We start from the raw sequence: 24375 nt of genomic DNA, 5'->3' as shown, positions 1-24375 counted from the left end.
CTATAAATCATCACCTATTTGCACATAACCTAGATTTTGTAAATTCTACATTCTCTAAACCATTCAACATGGCTAATCATATGATTAGATGCACCTAAATCAACATACCATATATCATCATGTGTCTCCTTTCCTGTAACATCATTCATCATATGTTGCATAACAAATAGATGCTCATTTTTATCATCATACAACCCTAAAGTCGATGCATAATTTCCTTGCTACAATTTACAACTGCAAATATCATCCTTCCTAGCATAACAATGGGCTATAATACAGTTCATGCTGGCCACTCCCAATCATCTTATGTCAGTTTATGTCCATTGTAATGAGGATAGAGAGCAGCCATATTTAATTTTACTGGAAGGACTCCTTTGATCACCAGAATTCGTGCTTGGCTGCAGTCTATACTTGTCAGTTTTGAACAATGCTCCGAAGATGTTTTAGGGTGTATGCAGGTTCCCTTGGTGGAAGAGATTTATGATGGCCCGAAGCGGTTCTTTGAGGTTCTTTTTCACTCTGTAGGAGTACGGGCTCTTATTATGCAATGCATTCCTTTGTTTACGAACGGGCAACTAGTTCATGTGGTCCCTTGGAGGCCCATGGCCGAGTTTCAAGAGGTCCCAAGACAGGCATGCCCAATTCGGGTAGAGGTGGTGGATTTCCCTGCGCATCTCTGATGTCTCCTCTCTCTGGTTTTGAGAACCATTGGGGAGGTTTTGGTGGAATCCCACCTGGCTTCCCGCAATCCGAATAGGACATGAATGCTTTGGGATACAGGGAAACCTCGCACAACGAAGATTCGTTTCAAGGTTCCAGGGTTACAAACGTTGGTGTATCAGTTGAAATGGGATACTTTTGCAAGTCACTGTTTCAGATGTGGCCAGTTGGGCCATTTCATTTCAGAATGTGACAAAAATATGAAGGCACGTCAATGCCCTATGTACCCAGATATGGAAATGCGAGACCACCTCCCTCAGCAGACGATTCAGAAGCCCGTGGGAGATTCTAAGCAGTTTTCCCAACATGGTCGCAATGAAGGCAAGAAGGACGTTTCTCATGGTGATGGGGACGTGCTTCGCTTGCGGGTGGGCGAAATTTGCCTCTTCACGAGGATTCCTGCGTCACTGTGACAACGTAAAGGAAGGGGGTTTTATATGAAACCCCAATCTTCGCGTGCTCTAGCAGTAGAAGATAAAAGGCCTTCTGATTCTGCTCTACGCTTCAATGCACGTGGGAGGCTTGTGCCTCCTTGGGATGTTTTCCACTCCCCGCAACAGCACTTCCCTTCTCATACTTCCATTGCCGGCTTGCAGAGGGCAGATCTTGTTGATGTTATTCGAGGTGAAATGGAGAGATTCCAGGCTACCAAGGCAATTGATGTAAAAGGGAAAGGAAAAGCGACGGACCAGCAGTTCTTCTCATCTATGATTCATCATGAAAATTGCTCTATGGAATGTGAAAGGTATTTCTTCGGGCAGAAAGCAATATCGGTTGTGGAAACTAGTGCGAGCTGGAAAATGGGATGTTTTTGTGCTGTGGAGCATAACCAGCACTCTTTGGCCGGATCTTCATATGTATATAAGGATTATGAAGTTTTCTTTAATGGTCGTCCCCTACACAGATCGGGAGTTATGTTGGCTCTCAAATCCTCCCTACAACCATCGTTGGTCTCTGAGGATCCTAGTGGCCGATTTTTGATTCTTGAAATCATTTATGAGGGTGAGGTTTTGTGGATTGTAGGTGCATGGCCATTATTGTCATGTCCATAAGAATTGGGCTACTGAAGTAAGGAAGGTTCACATGTATAATCATGACTATGTTGTTGAGAGATCATGCTCCTAATGCAAGGAAATGTCTTCAGCTTTTGGAAGACCTGCAATGCCTTGCCATGGCACGTCAAGGTTTTGTTATGGGCGATTTTAATAACTGTGTTTCTGCAGATTAGGCAACTTCTCCGCATTCAGTTATGGATGGTCCTGAGAGACAGGCTTGGGACACTCTTGCAATGGCATCTTTGAAACAGGACATATGGTCTTGGATGTATCCATCACAAGCTGGATACACTTACTGTTCTTTTCAGCATCTAAATACTTGGGCCAGACTGGATAGGATATACATCTGTCAAAGTGACTCTTTTCTTCTTGCAGTCATTGTTATGCGCGTGGAACAACAACATGTTTCGTCACATCATTACCCTTTGATCCTGGAAATGAGCCACAGACCTGTTCATGCATTTAAGGCTCTCCTAGCCCGCTTGCCACTTCGATTTAATCAATCTTTTTTGCAACAAAATCAGTTTTTGGAAGGCGTTCAGCAACGGATAGCCTCTTTTAGCTAGGAGGGTTCTATCTACAAGGATGGAAGTGTAAAAATTACACGGCGCAGCGAACAGAATCTGAGAAAGAGATAGAGATAGACAGTACACAATAGATAAGAGGAGAATTAGAAAATTTCTTTAGCTCCAAACAATTGATACAGAGATGGCTTTGTCCACCCGTGCGCTTCCACAGTGAAGCTTAGATGGCAATCTAGATAGAACATAGGTGAAGAGCTTAAGGCTAGCTGGAACAACTCTAACTAGGTGAAAGATAGATGATCGATGGCTGTAAAGGGGTTTAGCTTTTATAGCCCGTGAAGGCGGTTAGGTCGGCATGACTGACCTACCATATGAGCCTCCACTAGTCAGCCAGGGAATATTCCCTTTATCGTCGGGCCGGGGGCGTTGCCCTCGAACCCCCGCCAGGGGGGCCGCTGGCCCCGCTGGGACCCCTCAGCTAAGGGCCACGGAAGCGGCAGCACCCAGAAACCAAAATAGGGGCCCCTTTTAACTCCCTTACCCCGCAACTTGATGCAATGTGCCTCGAGTTGCTCTACCAACTTAACTACTCAATCCAACCCAAAGATTAGACCCACAATGGTCACCTTTTTGCCATCCGGTCACATAGACCTCATCTGATATACAAGTCAAAACTCAACCAATGTTCGGGCTCACATTTGGCTTCTCCTCATAATGGGGGCCTTACAACTTTGAGCACCATGGATCATTGGTGGCACCTTATGAGAGTGGGGCATTGAACATATCTAACACCCCCCCTCAATGTCCACCCATAAGTGAACTATCTCCTCGGCCCAATGCGGAGTCTCTGAAGATGAACTTGAAGCATATTTTTCGTAAGTGCTTTGGTGAAGATATCCGCTCAATTCTCCTCTGTTGGACGGTAGACCAGCTCCACTATCCCATCCTCCATCAAATCACGCACATAGTGATACTGGATCTCTATATGTTTGGTACGTGCATGAAACACTAGATTTTTGGCAATGGCAATGCAACTGTGATTGTCACATCTCAGCACAGTCGGTTCTTCATCCCGTACTCCCATATGCCATAGGATCCTTCTCAACCATATTGCTTCACATGCAACAAAACAAGCTGCCTTGTACTCTGCTTCGGTAGAAGACCATGCCACTCTTGGCTGCTTCTTACTAATCCAAGAGAAAAATCCTGAACCCAAAGAGAAACAATAACCAGAAACTGAGTTCATGGAATCACTATCTCCTGCCCAATCTGAGTCACAATTCCCCACAAGAGAAGTTCCGGAACTGTATGTGATACCATAGTCAAGAGTTTCTTTCAATTATCTGAGCACCCGTATCCCAACCTTCCAATGGCTCTCATGAGGTTTATTTGAGAACCTGGTCAAAACACCAATAGCAAAATTGATATCTGGTCTGGTATTACACAAGTAGATCAGACTCCGACCATCCTCCTATACCTCCCAATGTCTCCCAATGCTGATGTATCCTCAACGTATAACTTTGCATTCACCTCCATAGGTGTAGCTATCTCCTTGCACTCGGTCATGCCAAATGCCTTCAAGATCTCCCATGCATACTTCTTCTAAGAGATGAAGATCTTTCTTGGCTCTTGCCAGACTTCAATTCCCAAACGATAGTGCAACAAGCCCAAGTCTGTCATTTCAAACTCAAAACTCAAAGCCTTTCGAGTTTGATTGATCATATCTTTATAGTCACCTGTAATAAGAAGGTCGTCCACATATAGGACAATCACTACAGACTTTTCACCATCCCTGTAAACATACAAGTTAGCATCTGAGGCACATCTTTTGAGGTTTAAGCTTAAAAAGAACTTATCTATCCGCTGGTACCATACTCTGGGGGCTTGTTTCAGCCCATACAATGCCTTCTTCAGCTTACACACCTTGTTCTCTGAATGGGGGGCCTCAAACCGTGGTGGCTGAGCCACGTACAGCTCCTCCTTGAGGTCACCATTTAAGAACGTTGACTTAACAGCCATTTGGTAAACTGGCCACTGCTTGTGGACGGCCATTGCAAGTACTGTGCGAATAGTGGTCATTCTGGCAGTTGGAGCAAATGACTCTTGAAAATCAAACCCTTCCAACCTATGAAAATCCTTGTGCAACCAGTCTAGCTTTGTGCTTTTCTAAGGTACCATCAGCCTTGTACTTTACCTTCCAGAGCCACTTGGTGCCAATAACCTTCCACTTTGCTGGCCGATCCACTAGCTCCCAAGTGTCATTCTTCATTATGCTGTCATACTCGGCTTGCATAGCTACCTTTCATGCTGGATCAAGTCAGTTGGCTCATTTACTTCTCTCATAATCTCAACCATCAAGGCCATATTGACTATGTGAGGAGAAGCCCTCCTCTATTCTCTCCTTTGCTCCTCTATTCTCTAAAACCTCCTTGGTCCGTCTGCCTTCTGCTCAACAGATCTGGACATAGGATTATTGTGGTCATAGAGCTACTTCACCCAACACGGCAATGGATTTTCCAGTGGGGTGATGTCAAGTTGGTGAACTTTTTCCTCATTATCTGAAGATAATGCTTTCTCCTCCTTAAGGATAGGGACAGCTCTCGGAACAAGTTCATAACGGACTACTTCTTTGCTTGATAATAAAGTGGAAGAACTTGCCTTCTCCTCCTCCATTGTATGTAGCTGCTCCTTGAACACCACATCACGGCCCGCGCTAATCTTCTTTGCCTCTTGGTCATACAATTTATAAGCCTTCTGCTCATCACTATAACCCAAGAAGATACATTTTCTGCTTTTTGGTTGTAACTTGTTTCTCTTCTCATCTGGAATATGTGCATAACATTCACATCCCAAAATTCTGAAGTGTGAGACAGATGGTTTCTTACCAATGCAAGCCTCATGAGGTGTTTTTCCCTTGAGAGCCTTTGTGTAGCTCCGACTTAAAATGTAGACTGCAGTATTAACAGCTTCAGTCCAAAAATGGTTAGGCAATCACTTGCCCTTTAGCATGCATCTTGCCATCTCCACAATGGTGCGATTCCTGTGTTCCACAACACCGTTCTGCTGAGGTGTGTGAGGCGTTGTCAATTGACGATTGATCCCTTTGCTCTTGCAAAAGTCTTCAAACTCCTTTGAGTTGAACTCACCACCACCATATGTTCTAAATTTCTTCACACTTTTCCCTATTTCATTCTCAACAAGTGTTAGCCATTCTTTAAACTTACCAAAAGCTTGAGCCTTATCACGAAGAAAATACACCCACATCTTCCTACTGTAGTCGTCGACAATCAACATAAAATAACTAGATCCCCCCAAGGCCCGTGTAGGCATCTTTCCGCACAAGTCAGCATGCACCAACTCTAGAGAAGCCTGTGCTCTATTCTTGCTTTCTTGTGAAAATGCTTTTCTATGTTGTTTGCCCATCATACAAGCTTCACATGGTTCCTTCAATTCAGTTATTGCATGTAGGTGAGCAACTATACCTTGCTTGTGCATCTCCTTCAACACTGCAAATCCAATGTGTCCAAACCTTTCATGCCAAAGCTTACTTGTGCCCACTCCAACGGTGGCTGTAAGAGCACTTAGCTCATATAGATTATTCCTTCTTTCTCCTTTGCCAATAACTTTGTCATCACTGTCAAGAATTTCCGCACTTGTCTTCTTGAACCTCACTTCATGACCAAGATCTATTATGGCAGCACAACTGATAACAGATTTCTCCTAATTTTGGAAACATACAACACATTTGAAAGCTTTTTGACATCACCATTTGCAGCAACAAATGAAATAGTACATGTGCCTGCAGCAGGGCATTTTGCATCATTTCCAACCGTCACAGTGATGGATTCTTGTAGAGGCTACATAGAACTGTATAGATCTTTCTTATTGGTCATGTGACGGGAGGCCCCACTATCCAACACCCATGAGTCAGTGGTGGATTCTTCTTGCGCCAAGGAGCACACCTCCTCAATGGTCGCCATGAATAACTCCAACTCTGCTTCAGCCGTATTGGTTGTCTCTTTCCCTTTACTTTTAAGAGTACCATTCTTTTCATCAACCTTCTTGACACGACAATCTGCCATGGCATGTCCTTTCTTCTTGCAATAGAAGCACTCTCCTTGAAACTTCTTGCCGCCCTTCTTCTTTTTGTCACCATCATTTTTTGTGGAGGAACTACCTTTGCCTTTTGCATTGGCAAAGAATGCAGTATCTCCATTGTTGCTTCCTTCTCGAGCTTTCAGTCTCAACTCCTCCTCCAGCAATAATGCACAAAACTTCTCAAAACTCAAAGCTTGAGGTCTCACCTGAGTATTAAGGGCAGTTACTAGTCCATCAAACTTTTGTGGACAAATCCGAAGACACCTCCGAGCTAGCTCCTCACTGGTCTTTTGTATCCCACCACCAGCCATCTGGTCGCGCAGATTCTTAATCCGAGTGATGAATGCTTCAGTTGTCTCTCCTTCAGTAAACTTCTCCGCTGCTAGTTGATTCTCCAAGTTTTAAATCCTTATTTGGTTTCACGTTTCATACTGACTCCTCAGTACATTCCAAGCCTCTGATGCTTTGGTTGTATGCTGAATCAAAATCAGAACACTATCAGAACAGCTTGTAACTAAGGCACATAATGCATCTGCATTCCTTCGTTTCCAAGCTCGTAGAAGATCTACATTCGGAGGAATCATCACACTAGGATTTGATGGATCGAGGATAGGCTATGGTTCTGCATCAATCCCCAGCACAGTCTCCAAAAGCTCATAAGAATCAAGGATAGTTGTAATTTTGAACTTCCACAAGGTATAGTGCGTACCATCTAACTTTCCTTCGTTGAAGGTTGGTGGACGAATCCTTAGTATTCGAATAGCTGATACAGCAGCACCACCTCCCGCACCGCTTCTTGATGCACCAAAACCGCTTCCAGAAGACGACATTGTCGCTCTTTGTTGTTGAAGCCTTCACCTCTAGCGCACTCTTCGATCCCTAGAGCCCCCTGGACTCTGATACCATGTAAAAATTACATGGCGCAGTGAACAGAATGTGAGAAAGAGATAGAGATAGACAGTATACAACAGATAAGAGGAAACTTAGAAATTTTCTTTAGCTCCAAACAAGTGATACAGAGATGGCTCTGTCCACCCGTGCGCTTCCACAGTGAAGCTTAGATGGCGATCTAGACAGAACATAAGTGAAGAGCTTAAGGCTAGCTGAAACAACTCTGACTTGGTGAAAGATAGATGATCGATGGCTATAAAGGAGTTTAGCTTTTATAGCCCGTGGAGGCAGTTAGGTCGGCATGACTAACCTACCATATGAGCCTCCACTAGTCGGCCAGAGAATATCCCCTTTACCGTTGGGCCGGGGGCGCTGTCCCCAGACCCTCATCAAGGGGGCTGCTGGCCCCCTTGGGACCCCCCAACCAAGGACCGCTTTCATGGCCTTCGGATCCCAAAATAGGGGCCCCTTTTAACTCCCTTACCCCGCAACTCGATACAATATGCCTCGAGTTGCTACCAACTTAACTACTCAGTCCAACCCAAAGATTAGACCCACAATGGTCACCTTTTTGCCATTCGATCACATAGACCTCATCTGATATACAAGTCAGGACTCAACCAATGTCCAGGCTCACATTTGGCTTCTCCTCATAATGGGGACCTTACAACTTTGAGCACCATGGATCATTGGTGGCACCTTATGAGGGTGGGGCATTGAGCATATCTAACAGGAAGCATGGGCAGTATTTAGGGATAATGCACGAGCGTTATTCCGACAATATGGTATTCAGCATGCTTTCCCGTTTCAAGCTGAATCGCAACATGCTCAATCTTTATAAGCTCATTCCTTGTCTGTGTCAAACTGGGGATTCCAATGATGACTTGCTCACATGCATTGAATGGCTCAAAGGCAGGGTCCAATCTCTTCAGGAAGAGGAATATGCAAAATACAAACTATTGAACAGAGCAGAAGCTTTATATGATAACAACTATCAAACTCATCAATTTTTTACTCATCTGCATCAAAAATATGCTTAGGAAAATATTGTGCACTTAAAGGATAGGCAAGGTGATATGGTGACTGATCCTGCCTCTATTATTCAGATGATTGTTGACTTTTATAGGGCCTTGTTGGGTCCACAAGAGATCTTTCCAATGTAATTCTCTCTACTCGAACATATATTTGTGACCTAGTTAGTAATCAGGTTTAACCAGAATGGGTAAATTTAATGAAGACTGATATTTCTGAAGATAAAGTGGAAGAAGCGATGTCTCACTTGCCTCGAAGGAAAAGTCCAGGCTGGGATGGGCTTCCTAATAATGAGTTGTTTTCAGCCCACGTGCAACTGCTTAAGGACCCATTAACTCGCTTGTATCAGCAGGTGTGAAACTCTGGTATGATGCCTTTGAATTGGAAGGTTGCTATCATCGGGTTGTTGCCCAGGGTTCCTTCTCCGACCTCTTTGAAACAATGGAGACCCATTTCTATTATGAGATCGTTATATAAAATCTTCTCCAAAATTATTACCAACAGATTACAAAAAGTTTTTCCACACCTCATTCATCCACGTCAATATGGTTTTATTAAAGGTAGGAATATAATGCATAACATTCTGAATTTTTAGCTCGGAATTGACTATGTCAAAGCTTCTAGCTAGCAAGTTGTTATGCTTCAACTGGATCTTGAGAATGCATTTAATCATATCAGCTAGTCTTTCTTGCGGCAATTGATGTCTACAATGGGTTTTGGGCCCCGTATGATTTCTCTAGTTGATACCATCAGTCAGGGTATTGTGGCCTGTATTGCTCTTAATGTAGGGATAACAGAGGAAATTGCCTTGTCTCGGTCCCTTCGGCAAGGCTAACCTCTCATCCCTTTGTTGTTTGCTTTGGTAACTCACCCTGTGCTCTCATTATTGGATAAGTTGGCAGCTCAAGGTGAGTTAGTTGGCTTATCTCTTCCTCGCACTGACCAGCTTGTGTATCAATCTTTGGCACATGATTCATTTATGTTCCTTAAGGCAAATCGTATTAATGTTAATCGGGCAATGGTGGCCTAGAATCTTTTTGCTTTGGCATCGGGTCTTCACATTAATACTCAGAAATCCACCCTTCTCTCCTGTACATAGAATGATTTGTAGGCCTTCGGCTGCTGGAATAGAATTGTGATCACAAGGGGTAATATAACCAAACACTTGGGATATCCTATTGGTGTGGAGGTTGCTCCCCGTGCCTTGCTAGATTGGATGGCCTCCCGAATTCATGGCAGTTCATGTACTAGAAATCTCAGAGTTCGCCACTACATGTTAGACTAAAAGTGGCTCAATGCATTATGATCAGTATGATCTCATTCTTTCTGCCATTGCTTCCTTGGACTAAGAAATCCATTTTGAATTTGGTTCAACCTATTAGATTTATGCTCTGGAAAAAGAAAGGCAATCATTTGGGACAAATATGGATGCAAAGGTTATCCATACTTTCCATCGGAGATGAAAGAGGCTGAGTAGGAGAGATTATTTCATGTAGACTTGGGATTTTGACATTTCTTTCACTTAGCTCCTCATATGGTCTGGCAATGTAGCCCACCAGATCACACCAACATTGTAATTATGATGTACTCAATTGCTCTTTACAAAGCCTTCTTTATACTTTGTATTGTTACCTCAAGAGGATTTTTCTTTAAGGTGTCATTTCCTCTTTAATAAAAAAATGTTGAAAGATATTACTTGGAATGTGAAAAGGATTTTTCTTTATCCTTTGAACGTCAACATTTATAGATCACAGGTCTTCCATATGCCTTTGGAATTCTTACTCTTCTTATCACATGCCAAAACTCATCTAAGAATACAGATACAGTTTGTTTTAAGACCTTGAAACGGCAGGACCATTCAAACATTTTTTAAAGAACCTCTCTCTCTTAGTATCTTGGGGCCAAATGTGTCCCAAAATAGAGAAGATATAGTTGTGTGTGCTAACATTTTTTAAAGAACCCTCTCTCTCTTAGTATCTTGGGGCCAAATGTGTCCCAAAATAGAGAAGGTGTAGTTGTGTGTGCTAGGGCAAGCAAAAGAATGGAACAAAACCCATGAACGAAGCTTTGGTTATACTTTTTGTAAAGCATAAATGTTGACTTCATACATCATGTTAAATTCTAAGATATTTTCTAGAATACCAAGAATACTTGAGTCCCACAGCAAAGAGAGAAGGTTTTCAGGGTCTCTTTAGTGTTACAACGCTTTGCTGATAGCACTAATGCAATAATCAACCAACTTGCACTACAATCACTAAAGAGATTTAGCATGAACTTCAAAGCTCAGAAAAACATGTGCACAACAAATTCAGGTTTTGTGCAGAGCTCTCAAATGAAAGAGAAGGAAAGCTTCAAAATTGACTGGAACAAAATGCAGTGTCTTACACCTCAATTTGCAGCTAGGAGGTGTTAATGTTCCAACTTCTTAATGCTATCATAATGATATAACATCAAAAGCATATAAGGTTGTAGGTCTGGTACGCATATTGCGTGCTATTGCTATTAAGCAATACAGTGCATTTAGAGCCTTTTACTACCTCTTATCATAACCTTATCATTATGCCCTTTATGGGGCTTGGTGAGTACCAATACCTCCACAATAGAAGATTGCTTCAAAAAACTAGTGTAGAAATGTGCTTCTTGTGCACCTAATATACTGTATTTCGGAAGGATAACTAGCAGTCTTATCCTACTTTTACCCATCAGACAAACACCAGTGATGTAGTGTAACAGAAGAAAGTACAGAATGTTTGTGAAAAAGTTATGCAAGGACTTAATATTACCTCACAAAGAGCTTCATAAAGAAAATCAATTCATAAATGAAATGTTATTACCATGGAGCAAATAACCGGAAATGAAATAAAAATTCGAAGTGTATGTATACCGTCACATTTCCCCGCATTCTGCTATAACACATGCAAGCTTTGGTCGATTGTTAGGCCCTGTTTGCACATTATCAATTTTCCGGACAACAAGGAGCCCATCACCAAGCACTCTCTGTCCAAAAGAAAGAACAAACTTCAGCCTTCCTCTCTCAAGGCATCACCAGTACTTTTTAAGAGAAACTTCAACCTCCCTTCCTATCTGTAGAGACCATCAGTTTCAAAATTGCCAAGGCATACTACTTCCTACTCATTGCTACAAATCCACACAAGAGATTCGAGCAACATAAAGTCACTCCTTAAAGCATTCAATCTATAACACACTTACAAGAGACATTAAACACAACATGAGATTAAGTTGCACATTCGGTTCCTGAGTATCTCTTTATAATCCTCTTCAGATATCACTTTTTAAGTGACTTTTCAGGCATGGCAGTTGTTGATGAAGTTTTCGTAGTATCGCAATGTCTTGTGGCTGCTTGAAGATCTTTATCAACTCCCTACCTCCCCCCCTCTACATGAGGACATCATTGAAAGTTAGGCACTAAGTTCTCGTACAACAATGCAATAACTCTGAACCTCTAATTGTTGCTTGTTGACATGAATATTCACACAAGCATGGATAATCTAGGCCGCACGCATGGCCTTCATAAATACAGGATCATGATATCATAACTTACACAGCATGTCTTGGCTATCTGCAGCACATGGACTATTGGTCTAGTATGATACAGTGACCCATGCAATATACTGGTTGTGTGAGATATTGATCACATTCTTTAGAAACAATAACTGGCTCAAAGCTCATTTAGACACCTAAGGGTAGGCACATTCTCTGGATTGCTAACTTTACAAACAAGGAACAGCTCAAACCTCAGTTAGAAGCTTTAGAAACAATGAATGGGTCAAAGCTCATTTAGAAGCTTGAGGGTAGGCACATTCTCCGGATTGATGCAAGAAGCTACAATGAGTTAAATTCGGTTTGGGGTTTGGATGCCCAAAACAAAAATTCAAGGCATTATAATCAACAGAGTCTTCAGCCCTTACCTGTCTGCAAGCAAGCAACCATTGAAGCACACATTGAAGGAGATAAGAACAGTGGGTTCAGGTGCCATTGAGCAACTGTGAAGAGCAGCTACTGTTCAGCTGCAACATCTAGCAGCAAACAATACAAGAGTGGTGTGGATAGCCAATACAGCACAGTAGACATGCAATCTACAGTAATCAGCTAAAGGTAAGCTAAACGAGCAGCCTCGTTGCTGTGCCAGAGATCAGCCACTTCTTGCTGTGTAAGAATTAGGCAGTTTCCATCAAGAAACATGGTTCTAGCGATAGATACCCAGACATAACTGTGCAATCCAAAGGTCTCTTGGCTGTTTCACAAATCCATTTTTGGAAGCATAAGTGAAATGTAAGCTACCAACTAGAAAAACATGGTGAGCATGTTACAGTTTTGAAATATCAGATAGTACTATCATCAAAATGTTGAAAACTTATTTGGACTGCTTGGAATTGTTAATTTCCAAATATTAGTGTAGGCTTTCATTACCTTGTAGACTGGTTAAAGTCAATTACGACTGTTAGGACACTAAAAACACTTCGTCCTAATTTTAGGGTTTAATAAACCATACCTTCACTTGTAACGGATTCTGCTCACAGTTGGCCATCGTGCCTTGGGGATTTGCAATATTAGGTACTATCAGTTTCATTGGGCAGATTTGAGCACTTGACTCAATTGGGTTATACAAAACTGAGTTTTCAGGCTTAGGAATTCGGCTCAATCAGTAAAATTTAGCTCTCTTCCCTCTTCCAAATTTGGAGTTTCTATCAAAAATTGCAGTTGTTTATTCACTGATTAGATGAGACAGCATCGTCCTTCAATTTCTCCCATCTCACTTGCTAAAAATTGGTTTTTACACACATACCCATGCATTGGCTATTGTGAATTAGGATTTTATTTTCAGCAACTTTTATTGCGCTTGGTAGGAATTGGCTATTGTGCATTAGGATTTTATTTTCAGTAATGTTGAAGAGCTTGTACAGACATTTGGTACCTATTTGCATATTCTTTTGATGGATATTGTGTTGTTGTCATAACTCTATCAGCAAACATTTGAGACAGACTTATGTAGTTTACTCATGTTTGAGCACCCCATTAGTATTTACATCTGTGGCAATTTTGTTGTCATTTTTAATTAACATTTGCAGATTTGGAATCAGTTTTTGAGTAGCCAGGCATCAGTGAGAGCCTTAAGGCTTAGAAGTTTGCCTAAAGAAGTTTCTTTAAAAGGGATACTTGGAATCACCAACAATGGTTTACTTGAGATGACATTTGCTGAGGACAAGCTTAATGGCACTAACAAACTGATGTGTGTTCATATAGGGCAAACACTTGTTAGTACTCAAAAGCTTTTGCATTGTTGTTACAATATCCAATGCGAGACCTGCCTTACTGGCACCCACTCACCTCTCTTATTTAGATAGTGCTCCTATAGCCACTTCTAGATCATCTACAGCTGCTCCTACACTGAAGTAGCCGACCAGGATCAGAGGGATGCCTAGGTGCACACCTTGACTTGGTCGCATTGTCATGCAAGAGATTCATCACCCCTCATATCGGATGTTGCATGACAATCAAGGAAGTATGGGACACCTTGGCAACATCATATGAAACCATCCTTCCTTCTCACATAGGGTCGTAGATGACCTGATTCGACACAATTTACAAAAAACAATAAGTTCACAGATCTGAAATTGCACACTTTACCAATCAATCTTGGACAGCTAACACTCGATTGGCCGCAACAACTAGTGCCCTTTGCAGTATTTCTTCATCTTGTATTGCTCTAAGTTGAAGTACACTAAGATATGGACTGATCTCCTTCAATCTTCAATACAAATGGCCGTCATAAATGACCAGCAGCAACAAGGAACAATTTGATCCTTCTTTTGGCTGCCAAGCTGGCCACAAATCAGTCCTTGGACTCTTCAGGCAGGGCAAAGCAAATGGAAATGGGCTTGCCATTCAAATCAGCTGTGAATTCCCAATTCACAACTGCTACTCTCGACTCTAGGTCTTCAATTATTGGGCGATCCCAAGGTGGCTGAGAAACTCTAATTGCTGCTGTAAATTAGGCTTTCAGTAGCAAATATCACCGCTACTCTTCACCAATGGATGGAATGTGCTGAGAATTTCCGAGGAAATAACAAAGAATGAGAGAGAGAGCTGAAGAGAGAATAACTGCTGATTTTTTATGCAAGAAGTGGCTCAAATCTACTATCATCACCCACAAAACAGCTCTAAGTGCTGTGACTTGCTGCCAACTAAGGTCAAAATGCTGCCAACTAAGGTCAAAATGCCTGCTAGTTCTAACCCCCCTAGTAGCCGGAATTGACCTCCAACAGCTAGCACGTGCTTCAACAGCTCTCTCCTTCCATCAGCCTCAAGAATAGCTACTCCCACACTCAGCCAGCACTAGACAGCCTTCTCTCAGCTTGCATGGGCAAGCGTACCAAGTGGCAGCCCTCCAAAAGCAATTTTCAGCACTATTTTATTAATTTTGAAAAATTAGATATAAAAAAAAAATTAATTATCCATTTGACCCTGCCCATTAACTTGCTAGTGCCCACCCACATTCAACGTGCTAACCCCTTCAGGACTTAAAGTTGCTTCCGACTTTGATTGGATTTAGACTAGCATTAATTAATTAACTAATGCCTAGACCTAATGTCACCACAGGACATATTATACACCCATTTAATGCCCTCTGCCCAAATTGACACCAGGCACTCACAAGTACCTTTCCAACATAACTTAAGACAACTTTTGCCAATGTCGCCCTAGGATACCTAGGTTGCCACAATGAGTTAACTAACTTGCACTTCACATGTGCACCTCACATGTACACAACTTAATAGCACCAAAGCTAAGCATTGAGAATACATGTCCCATGAGCCTCCCCCTTGAAATCCTTGCAATCGTCCTCCATTGCACTGCAATGTGACACAAGCAAAATACTCAACTAGAAAAGGCATTGATATCATAGTCAAAGAACATTGGACACTATTGTTCAACTATGCTATTGCCAAACACCTTGAAATTTCCAGCTAACATAACCAAGTCATTAACTCACCAAAAATGAATCATATACTATCAAAACCACAAGGATGCATCCACTAGCTTTGAACCAAAAGTGTTCTGACCATGCAATCATAGTAAAGCATAAATTGAGCATAAACCATGGCTGAACTATCAACGGCATTACATAACACTGCTGCCCAATAGAACTCAGCTAAGAACCACAGATAACTAATGCAAATGTATATCTTAGAGCCACAGTGAAAACTATATCTATATAAGTACCGAGTGTAGTGACCAATACACTGAACAGTGACCTCATGACAAACATACTGCCAACAAGCAATACCTTCAAGGATTCTAAAACCATCTACGGTCCAATATATGCATGAGTTGTCCATCCCTAGAGGAGTGGAAGTGCTATCTTCCCCTTGAGCATCACACACTGCCATGGTTGTCTTTGTATGTCGCATGGAATGGTCCATACAATCCAATCCGTATTGTACCATTCCATAAGGATTCATACAATAAAACAATCCCTTTTGTCCACCAAGTCTAGCGCATTCCTGTATATCCGTTTTTGCCCAGCTCTGCGTTTTGCTTGTGGGTGTTTGACCCGTCCCTACCTGCATGGTACTTTTGGCCTTGGATGTCCTTTTGCTACAATCCCCTTTTCTTGCTATGCACACCTCCCCTAGTCCCCTTGGATTCTAGTCACCTTTCCAACCTTGACTCTAAACCCTTCCTACCTTGACCCTTCTTTTATAGTTTGACTTCACACACTTGAAACTTCAGCATTGGACCTAGGCTTCCAAGCATGATCCATCTATGCCCCTGAGTCTCTTGGGATAAAGGTTCTTTTCACCTCCGTGTATAGTGCACGTACATTATTTAGTTGTACATGTGAATGCACCCTTACGTGCCCTAAGTATAAATACATTTTATTCTTTGTGTACCAATAGAATGTTGGTACACTAAAATCTAATCGTACTTTCACTCACTCTCTATCTCACTCTCACTCCTCAAACTGCTACTCACTCCTCTAGCTAAGCTCCAACAACTGGTATCAGAGCACATATTGTGCGCGCTTCCCAAGACCACTGACTAACAAGTGATAGTTAGCTCCCGAACACGTCAACCTCACGACAAATCACAGGTAGGCCTTCAACACCAAGCGTGTGCAACAGACGTGTGGCGTGTAGCGACAATGGGGCAGTGGTAGGTGCCAGCACAACCAGCACAGGCCATAAAAGGGTGACGTTTGCTCGACTCACAACGACCAACAAATCACAACGTGACCGAGCAGACGACCAACAAACAAGACCAATGCGGGAGAGGAGACCGGCCGATGCAACAAGAAGTGTGAAACAGGCACGCCTGACAGGTCGCCGGCGGCAGGCGGGCCACGCAACGCTTGACTCATCAACGGATCTCATTTCCCCCTTCATCATTTTTCTTAAAAAGAGAAATTCACTAAATTTATCTCATTTCCTTCCCCTAATGGGAGTTCACACATGAAAGCACAATTGTCAATTCTGTGCAAATTTGAGCCCGAAAATTTGGGGCTTTTCCTAGATCTAATCTCATCTATGCCTGGCAGCGACATTCAGGTCAGAAATTGCAGACCACGAAAAATTGGAATTTTTCATATTTTGATGAAATTTTGCTAGCTAGCATAGATTGGCTGACATTTATGCACTATTGGACCTGAAATTTTGGGGCTTTGTATAGAATTTGATAAATTTCTGCAGTTTTTGCCAATGTGGTGATTGGTTCATGTACAAACAATAGAGATTTATTATTGTTTGAGGAAGAAGAACATTGTATTTGCTAGTTCAGTTTCTGCTTCTACAATCCACAGCATTTACACTTGTGTTCGTGATAAAATGGCTGCAACTTCTTTCAATTCAAACATCAAGAGCTTGATGGAAATCAAACAGTTTGATGGTCATGGCTTTGACCTTTGGAAAGACCGTATGCAGGGCATATTGTTCCTAAAGAATTGTGAGGATGCTATGCAAGAAACTAAACCCACACAAATGTTTGATGCAGATTGGGCCAGAGTTAACAAAAAGGCTATGGCTTACATTAAGATGGGTGTCACTAATGACATTTTGACAAACATTAAGCGTTTAGATACAGGTTATGCAATATGGGAGAAGCTAAAAACTACTTATAAGATCACCACATCTGTTAATCAAGTGCATTTAATGCGCAAGTTGGTGAATATGCGACTGGATGAGTCAAAGCCTGCAGTTGAGCACTTGAGTGCATCTACTGGTATTTTAAATCAGCTCAAGGATGCAATTCTGAATTTTGATGATAAATTTAGGGCAATCCTTTTGATCATGGCACTGCCTGATTCTTGGGAGACCTTGGTGGTTTCTCTCAACAATAACCCCAATCTCTCATCTGATGGGGTAAGGGGTTCAATCTTGAATGAAGAAATTAGATGTATGTCTAGTAGACAAAGCAACAACTCAACTTATAATGTAAGAGACAAGGCTGAAAAGAAAAATGCAAATGCTGGACAGAGAAAGAGAAGCAAGAGCAAAGGAAAGGAAAAGAGTGACATTACTTGCTGTCACTATGGTCCGAAGGGCCATAAGAAGCCTGATTGCAAGTATTACAAAAAGGAACAAGGAAGAAACAAGAGTACACAAGACAAAAAGAAGAAAAAGAATAAGACACATGTATCTAAGGCAGCCAAAGGCAAGGAAAAGGCGAATGTGGCTTCCAACGTAGTCATAAAGGAGTTTTTGAATACAAAGTCACATACAAGATATGCACATTACCAAGGCTGATGTGATTGGTGCACGTTTGTCAATTGATGATGGTGTCACTCAGACTTGGATTATAGACTCTGGTGTCCTTTCCATGTAACTCCTTGCTTAGAGTGTTTTGCTATGTTCAATGCAGGTAGTTATGGAAAGATGTAGCTTGGAAATAACCATGCTTCCAACATTGATGGGATTGATATTGTATGCTTGTCTTTAGATAATGGGCAAGAGCTTATATTGAAAGATGTTAGATATGTGCCTCGCATCAAAAAGAGTTTACTATCTGTTGTTCAACTTGACTTGCATGGTTACACTACACTGTTTGGTGATGGTTTGTGGAAAGTGAAAAAGATTTCCATGCTAATTGCAAAAGGAACCAAGAAAGGCACTTTGTATCGTTTGCACTGTAAAGCTTTGTATGGCAAGTTCCTTGCAATAGCTGAAATTGGTTGTCATTTGGAGTTGTGGCATAAGAAATTAGGCCATATAAGCTAGAAAGGACTTGGTGTCCTTACCTCTTTGAAGAGGATTGATGAAAAAGACTCTAAACTTCACTTTTGTAATGAGTGTTAGTTTGAAAAGCAAATAAAACTTTCATTTTACTCTAGTGTCTCTTGTAAGTCCAATGTCTTGGACTTAGTGCATTCTGATGTATATAGTATGCCCATGAAATCGTTGGGTGGTGCTACATATTTTGTCTCCTTTATTGATGATTGTTCCAGAAAGATTTGGGTTTACCTATTGAAAGAGAAAAGTGAAGTGTTTGTTGTTTTTAAAACTTTTCATGTTGTGACTTGCATGGAATTAAGAGAGAGCTTACAGCCCCTTACAGCCCTTCATCAAATGGGATGGCTGAAAGATATAATACGACTTTATGTGAAAGAGTGCGGTGAATGCTGTCCATTGCTAATCTACCTCATGAATTTTGGGGAGAGGCACTCAAAACCGTTGTTCACATTTGCAACCACTCTCCAAACAGATCCTTAAATAATGGCATCCCTGAGGAGGTTTAGTCTAGCAAATCAGCCTCGCACAACCGTTTAAGCATATTTGGCCATGATGCTTTTGCGCATGTTCAAGATGAGCTAAGGAACAAACTTGACCCAAAATCCACCAAATGCATTTTCATGGACTATGGTGATGAGGGTGAATTTGGCTACAGTATGTGCTTACCTTAGTCCAAGAACATTATTAGCAGCTGTAATGTTGTGTTTAATGAGGCAAAACTGTTGAATGGTACTTGAGCCTCTAATGAAGATATGAAAAATGTCAAATTTCAGAATTTGCAGCCACCTATCACTTCAAATGATGAGCCTCATGGTGCTGTAACACAGGCTGAAACTGATGATCAACAAGTTATTTTTGAGTCAGATGATGATGGACAGCAAATAGAAGCACAAGGAGGTCATGGACAGCAAGATATAGACTTGCTGATTATGAAAATACAGCTGCTGGTAATGAAAATGAAGATGACGTACAACATGAACAGCATGCTGAAAATGGCTTACAACAGCCAATAAATGCTAAAAATGACATACCTCTAGATGTAGACCCAATTCTTGAAAATGTAGATCATTGGGTACGCAAATCTACACGCGTAAGAAGGCAACCACATAGATATAACCCCTTCTTGCATTATGTGATGCTTACAAATGAGGGTGAGCCTCTTACACACAAAGAGACCAAGTCATGTGAATTCAACAATAAGTGCAAGCTAGCTATGCAAAAAGAGATTAAATCTTTGTATGCTAATGATACTTGGGATCTTGTGTCATTGCCCAAAGAAAGAAAGCCTCTTCCAAACAAATGGGTTTACAAAGTAAAAACAGTTGATGGGAAACCCAAGTACAAGGCAAGACTCGTTGCTAAAGGATATGCACAAAAGAAAGGGATTGACTTCCAAGAGGTCTTCTCACGTGTTGTGAAGATGACCACTCTACGTGTGCTTTTTGCTCTCACTGTTGTATTGAACTTAGAGCTGAACGAAATGGATGTGAAAACAACTTTTCTACATGGTGACATTGATGAGGAAATTTACATGAACCAGCCTGAGGGCTTTCTAGTTCCTGAAAATGAGTAGATGATGTGTAAACTAAAACACAGCCTGTATGGGCTGAAGCAAGCACCACGGCAGTGGTATAAAAAGTTTGACACTTTTATGCTATCTCATGGGTTTACACGCAGCCATGCAGATCATTGCTTGTACATGAAAAAGGGTACAGATGGCAGCCCCATCATACTTGTTTTGTATGTGGATGATATGTTGCTAGCTGGGGAAAAGATAGACTAGCTTGTATGCTCTCAAAGATCAGCTGAAATCAACCTTGACCATGAAACATTTGGGGAATGCAAAGCATATTTTGGGCATGCCGATTTGCAAAGATAGATTGCAGAAATTGTTGTTTTTATCTCAAGAAAAGTACATTGAAAAGATATTGGACAGATTTAACATGGCTGAAGCTAAGCCTTTTGGGATACCCTCACCTCCTTATCTTAAGCTTAGTAAAGCCAACAGCCCAACAAATGACGTGGAATCCAATGCTATGAAGGGAGTCCCTTATGCATTAGCTTGTGGCTCTCTTATGTATGCTATGGTTGCTACTCGTCAAGACATTGCTCATGCAATGGGAGTTGTTAGCAGGTTTATGTCAAATCCTGGCAAAACACATTGAGAGGCTGTCAAGTGTATTCTTTGATACCTAAAGGGTACACAAAGAAAGTGTATTTGCTATGAGCAAGGTGCACTTAGTTTGCAAGGTTATTGTGATGCAGGCATGGCAAGTGACTTGGACACTCGTAGGTCCACTAGCAAGTATGTCTTTACAGTTGCTAGTAGGTCAGTTTCTTGGTGCTCTAGGTTGTAGAACATCGCAGCATTGAGTACTACTGAAGCTGAATACATATCAGCTTACTGAAGCTTCTAAGGAAGCTATATGGTTGAGCAGACTTGCAAAGGATCTCGGCATGTCTATTGGTACTGCAATGTTGGTATGTGATAGCCACAATATTGTGTATCTAGCTAAGAATGCCATGTATCATTCACGCACAAAGCATATAAATGTGTGATATCACTTTATCAGACAAATTTTGGAAGATGGTCTAATCACCTTAACCAAGATCAAAACACAGGACAACCCTGCAGATATTCTCACTAAAAGTCTAAGCAAAGCTCCGCATGAGCATTACATACGACTAGTGGGAGTTGATTAGAGGTTCACTTCGAACCTTTAAGTGGGAGGTTGTTGGGATAAAGGCCCTTTTCACCTCCGTGTATAGTACACACACATTTATTTAGTTGTACATGTGAATGCGTCCTTACATGCCCTAAGTATAAATACATTTTATTCTTTGTGTACCAATAGATTGTTGGTACACTAAAATCTAATCGTACTTTCACTCTCACTCCTCTAACTCCTGCTCACTCCTCCAACTTAGTTCCAATTGAGTCTTAGATTTCTTTTTCCTCCCACACTCTAGTTTGTAAAAGGTGCTTCTCCCCCCATCCTTCCACACCAAGTCAATCAATCTATCAAGCCTCTCCCACCCCCTCTCTCTTTAACTTTCAAGCCCCTCGCTCTCCTTATCTCTCAAGCACACACCTCTCTCTCTCTCTCTCTCTCTCTCTCTGTGCTATGGGAGTGCCTAGGAGCTCAATTGGGGGATTCTAGCACTATATGGCAAGGTTTTTGACAAAAAACACCTGAGGGCCTTTCAACTCCTGTTCACTCCACCATTAGGGTGAAGTATGGATGCTCCCTCTCTACAACACTATTCAACCTATACATTGACATGATTGTTGACTATGTATCTCAGCGAGGAGATAGAGGAGCTTCACTAGCTAGCACTTGGATACCTCTCCTCTTATATGCAGATAATATTGTATTAATAGCCAATTTCCCACAAGGACTATAAGATATTTCGATACGCTACACTCTTATGAATTAGATAGTGAACTCTTAGTTAGCAAAACCAAGGTCATGGTATTTAATACTACACCATAATGGGTCAGGAGGTCAATACCTAAACTCACATATGGGCTTTGGGGGTGTTATTTGTAGATCCCACTTTCTCAATGAGGGAGGCAACTCATACTAGACTAACCCGAGGATATGCAATACTAGGTGGCTTGGAGAGGATGTGTTCACAAGTGCAATTTTAGAAAACCCACACCAAGATGTGGCTCTTTGATACATTGGTCACATCCACATTAATTTATAGAGTACAAGTGAAATGAACTTAGCCTAGACCAAATTAAAATGACAAGAAAATCAAGAAACAACAATTGAATCAACTCGTAGCCATGCCATACATGAAAATATATTAAATCTACAACGCAATGAAGCCATAGCTAGAAGAAATTAAATGTACAATGAAATACACCTCTTGGTATAGTGGGCATTGAGTGTTCACCTCAATGTTGGTGGGAAAGGTAAGAACCCTCAAGCTCCAAGAAATAAAGTTTATAAATGTGCTAAAAGTTGTTTACAATGGCTTACTCTTGCCTTTTATACTCCAATCCCAATTAAGCTAATTTTTCCTAAGCTAAAGGGTACAAAAATCGTTTTATTACAATCCATCCCTACCCAAAAGTTTTGTCCTTTAAAGGTAAATGAATGGTAGAAATGAATAGAGAAGGCCCAATGTTGTAGTAGCCTTATGGAAGCCTCATCAAGATCAAGCAGTGAATTTTTTTAATTCTGTCCTGAAGAGGGTAGCTGTAGAAAATGGTGCATATGACGTATAAAAATGAATTATACTTCACTAAATATCCATGGATGCCTTCAAAATACCATTTTGACATCAGTAGGTCAATTATTTTGAATGCAGAAATTTTATACAACAAGTTGTCGACTATTCATTGAGCTAGTATCCTCTTGAAGAAGCCATGGAAATTGTTCCAAATATGAAGCATGCTGCCAAGAAGATTCTTCCATAGGCAAACCCTTCCATTTAACATAGAAACAAGAATCCAAGTGATTTCAGTAATTCATAACTGCCCAAGCATTCAAGAAGAAAGAAATGTTATGATTCAAGGTCTATTGCTCCAATGTTGGATCAATCTTGATCGAGTGACCTTGCACTTGATGCTTTGAAGTAAAACACTTCATAATCCCCATGATTAAACCACGAATTGATCAAAATTTGGAAAATTTTCATGGCTGCTCTATTTTCTCCCAAAGTAGAGACTAAGAATCCTCTAAATCTTGTCCAAATGCTTCACTCTTGCTTCTTCATTATATGTTGAAGATAAAGAATGGTATTCAAGAGGTATTTGAGTAAACGCCCCCAGAAATTTACAAGAATTAAGCAAGATTTAGCTTGCTGTCCATAAAGTTCATGGCTAGGGTTTCGAAGAAGCTTCAAGAGGAGGAAATGGCTCAGCGTCTAAAAGATAGAGCACGAGAATGTTTCCAAGAGCTTAAAGAAGTAAAAGCCCCGTGAAATCTTGAAGAAATTTGTAAAGATTCACTGCTGTCCTGAATACTCAGCAAGGAGGAGAGAGAAAATCACCATGGTCAACCTTCAAACTGAGGAAGAGTGTTGCAAGCTTGTTGGAGAGTCTTCCTTTGATGCTAGGGACAAAGATGTTGAGCTAAACATGCATTAGCTTTACTTAAACAGCCCCAAAACTTGCTTAATTAATAAAGAAACCTTGTTTATTTAAAAGAAACACGATCCTAGAGAGTTTCTGTGTCCCATGAACACAAACACACTTGGGAGAGCCCAAACTTTCTATAAATACGTATGCTGCCCTCCATCCACTCTTCAATCTTGTTTTTGCAGATTTCATGTGTTTCAGCTTGCTGCCCACACCTCGTTCGCCGAGACATCTCAGTCGAAGCTGTCCATTGATGTCTACATTAATTAGCACCTCATTTCCAACCATCTTCTCACAGTTTGAACTGATCCCAGCCAAGCGACTACTATTCCTCCACAAACCTGCTGCCGTCCTACCTAAATTTTTAGTATTTCTCTCTCCTGCAACCTGCATTTTTAGTCTTTCCCTCTCCTGTAGGCTGTCCTGCTTGCGTTTTTACTCTCTCTCTCCTGAAGCCTGCGTTTTTAGTCTTTCTCTCTCCTCACTACTATCTCCATCAGATCCAACTTCTCACTGCTACGTTTGCTGGTGTTCAACATTCAGAGGCTGCCTTGCTACAATTCGGGATCCGTTCGAAGTACAACACACTCTCTAGCTCATTACCCCTGCCTTGATCCTTGAGATACAGGAGTTCGAGATTTAATATTCATTCACTGCATAGTGTGTTGGCTGCATGAGCACTGTATATTCAACAGTTATATCACTTTGGTTATTTT

The 24375-nt window shown here is 41.4% G+C and overlaps 1 protein-coding gene across 5 annotated transcripts in view; it reads right to left on the bottom strand.

The window, feature by feature from the left end:
• The window catches only part of LOC148021222 (Cyclophilin-like peptidyl-prolyl cis-trans isomerase family protein), a 113283-nt gene that overhangs the window by 19021 nt on the left and 69887 nt on the right, over positions 1–24375 (bottom strand). For all 5 annotated transcript variants that reach the window (XM_087699051.1, XM_087699052.1, XM_087699053.1 and 2 more), the window contains one exon: positions 11205–11317. In XM_087699051.1, coding sequence (XP_087555177.1) covers positions 11207–11317 — 111 coding nt within the window. In that variant the 3' untranslated portion in view covers positions 11205–11206. The remainder of the gene's footprint in view (positions 1–11204; positions 11318–24375) is intronic.

This window comes from Lygodium microphyllum, chromosome 18 (genome assembly GCF_053477565.2).
Source record: "Lygodium microphyllum isolate KBCC chromosome 18, Lygodium_microphyllum_v1.1.10, whole genome shotgun sequence".
Lineage (NCBI taxonomy): Eukaryota > Viridiplantae > Streptophyta > Polypodiopsida > Schizaeales > Lygodiaceae > Lygodium > Lygodium microphyllum.
This window is presented reverse-complemented; position numbering and strand designations above follow the sequence as displayed.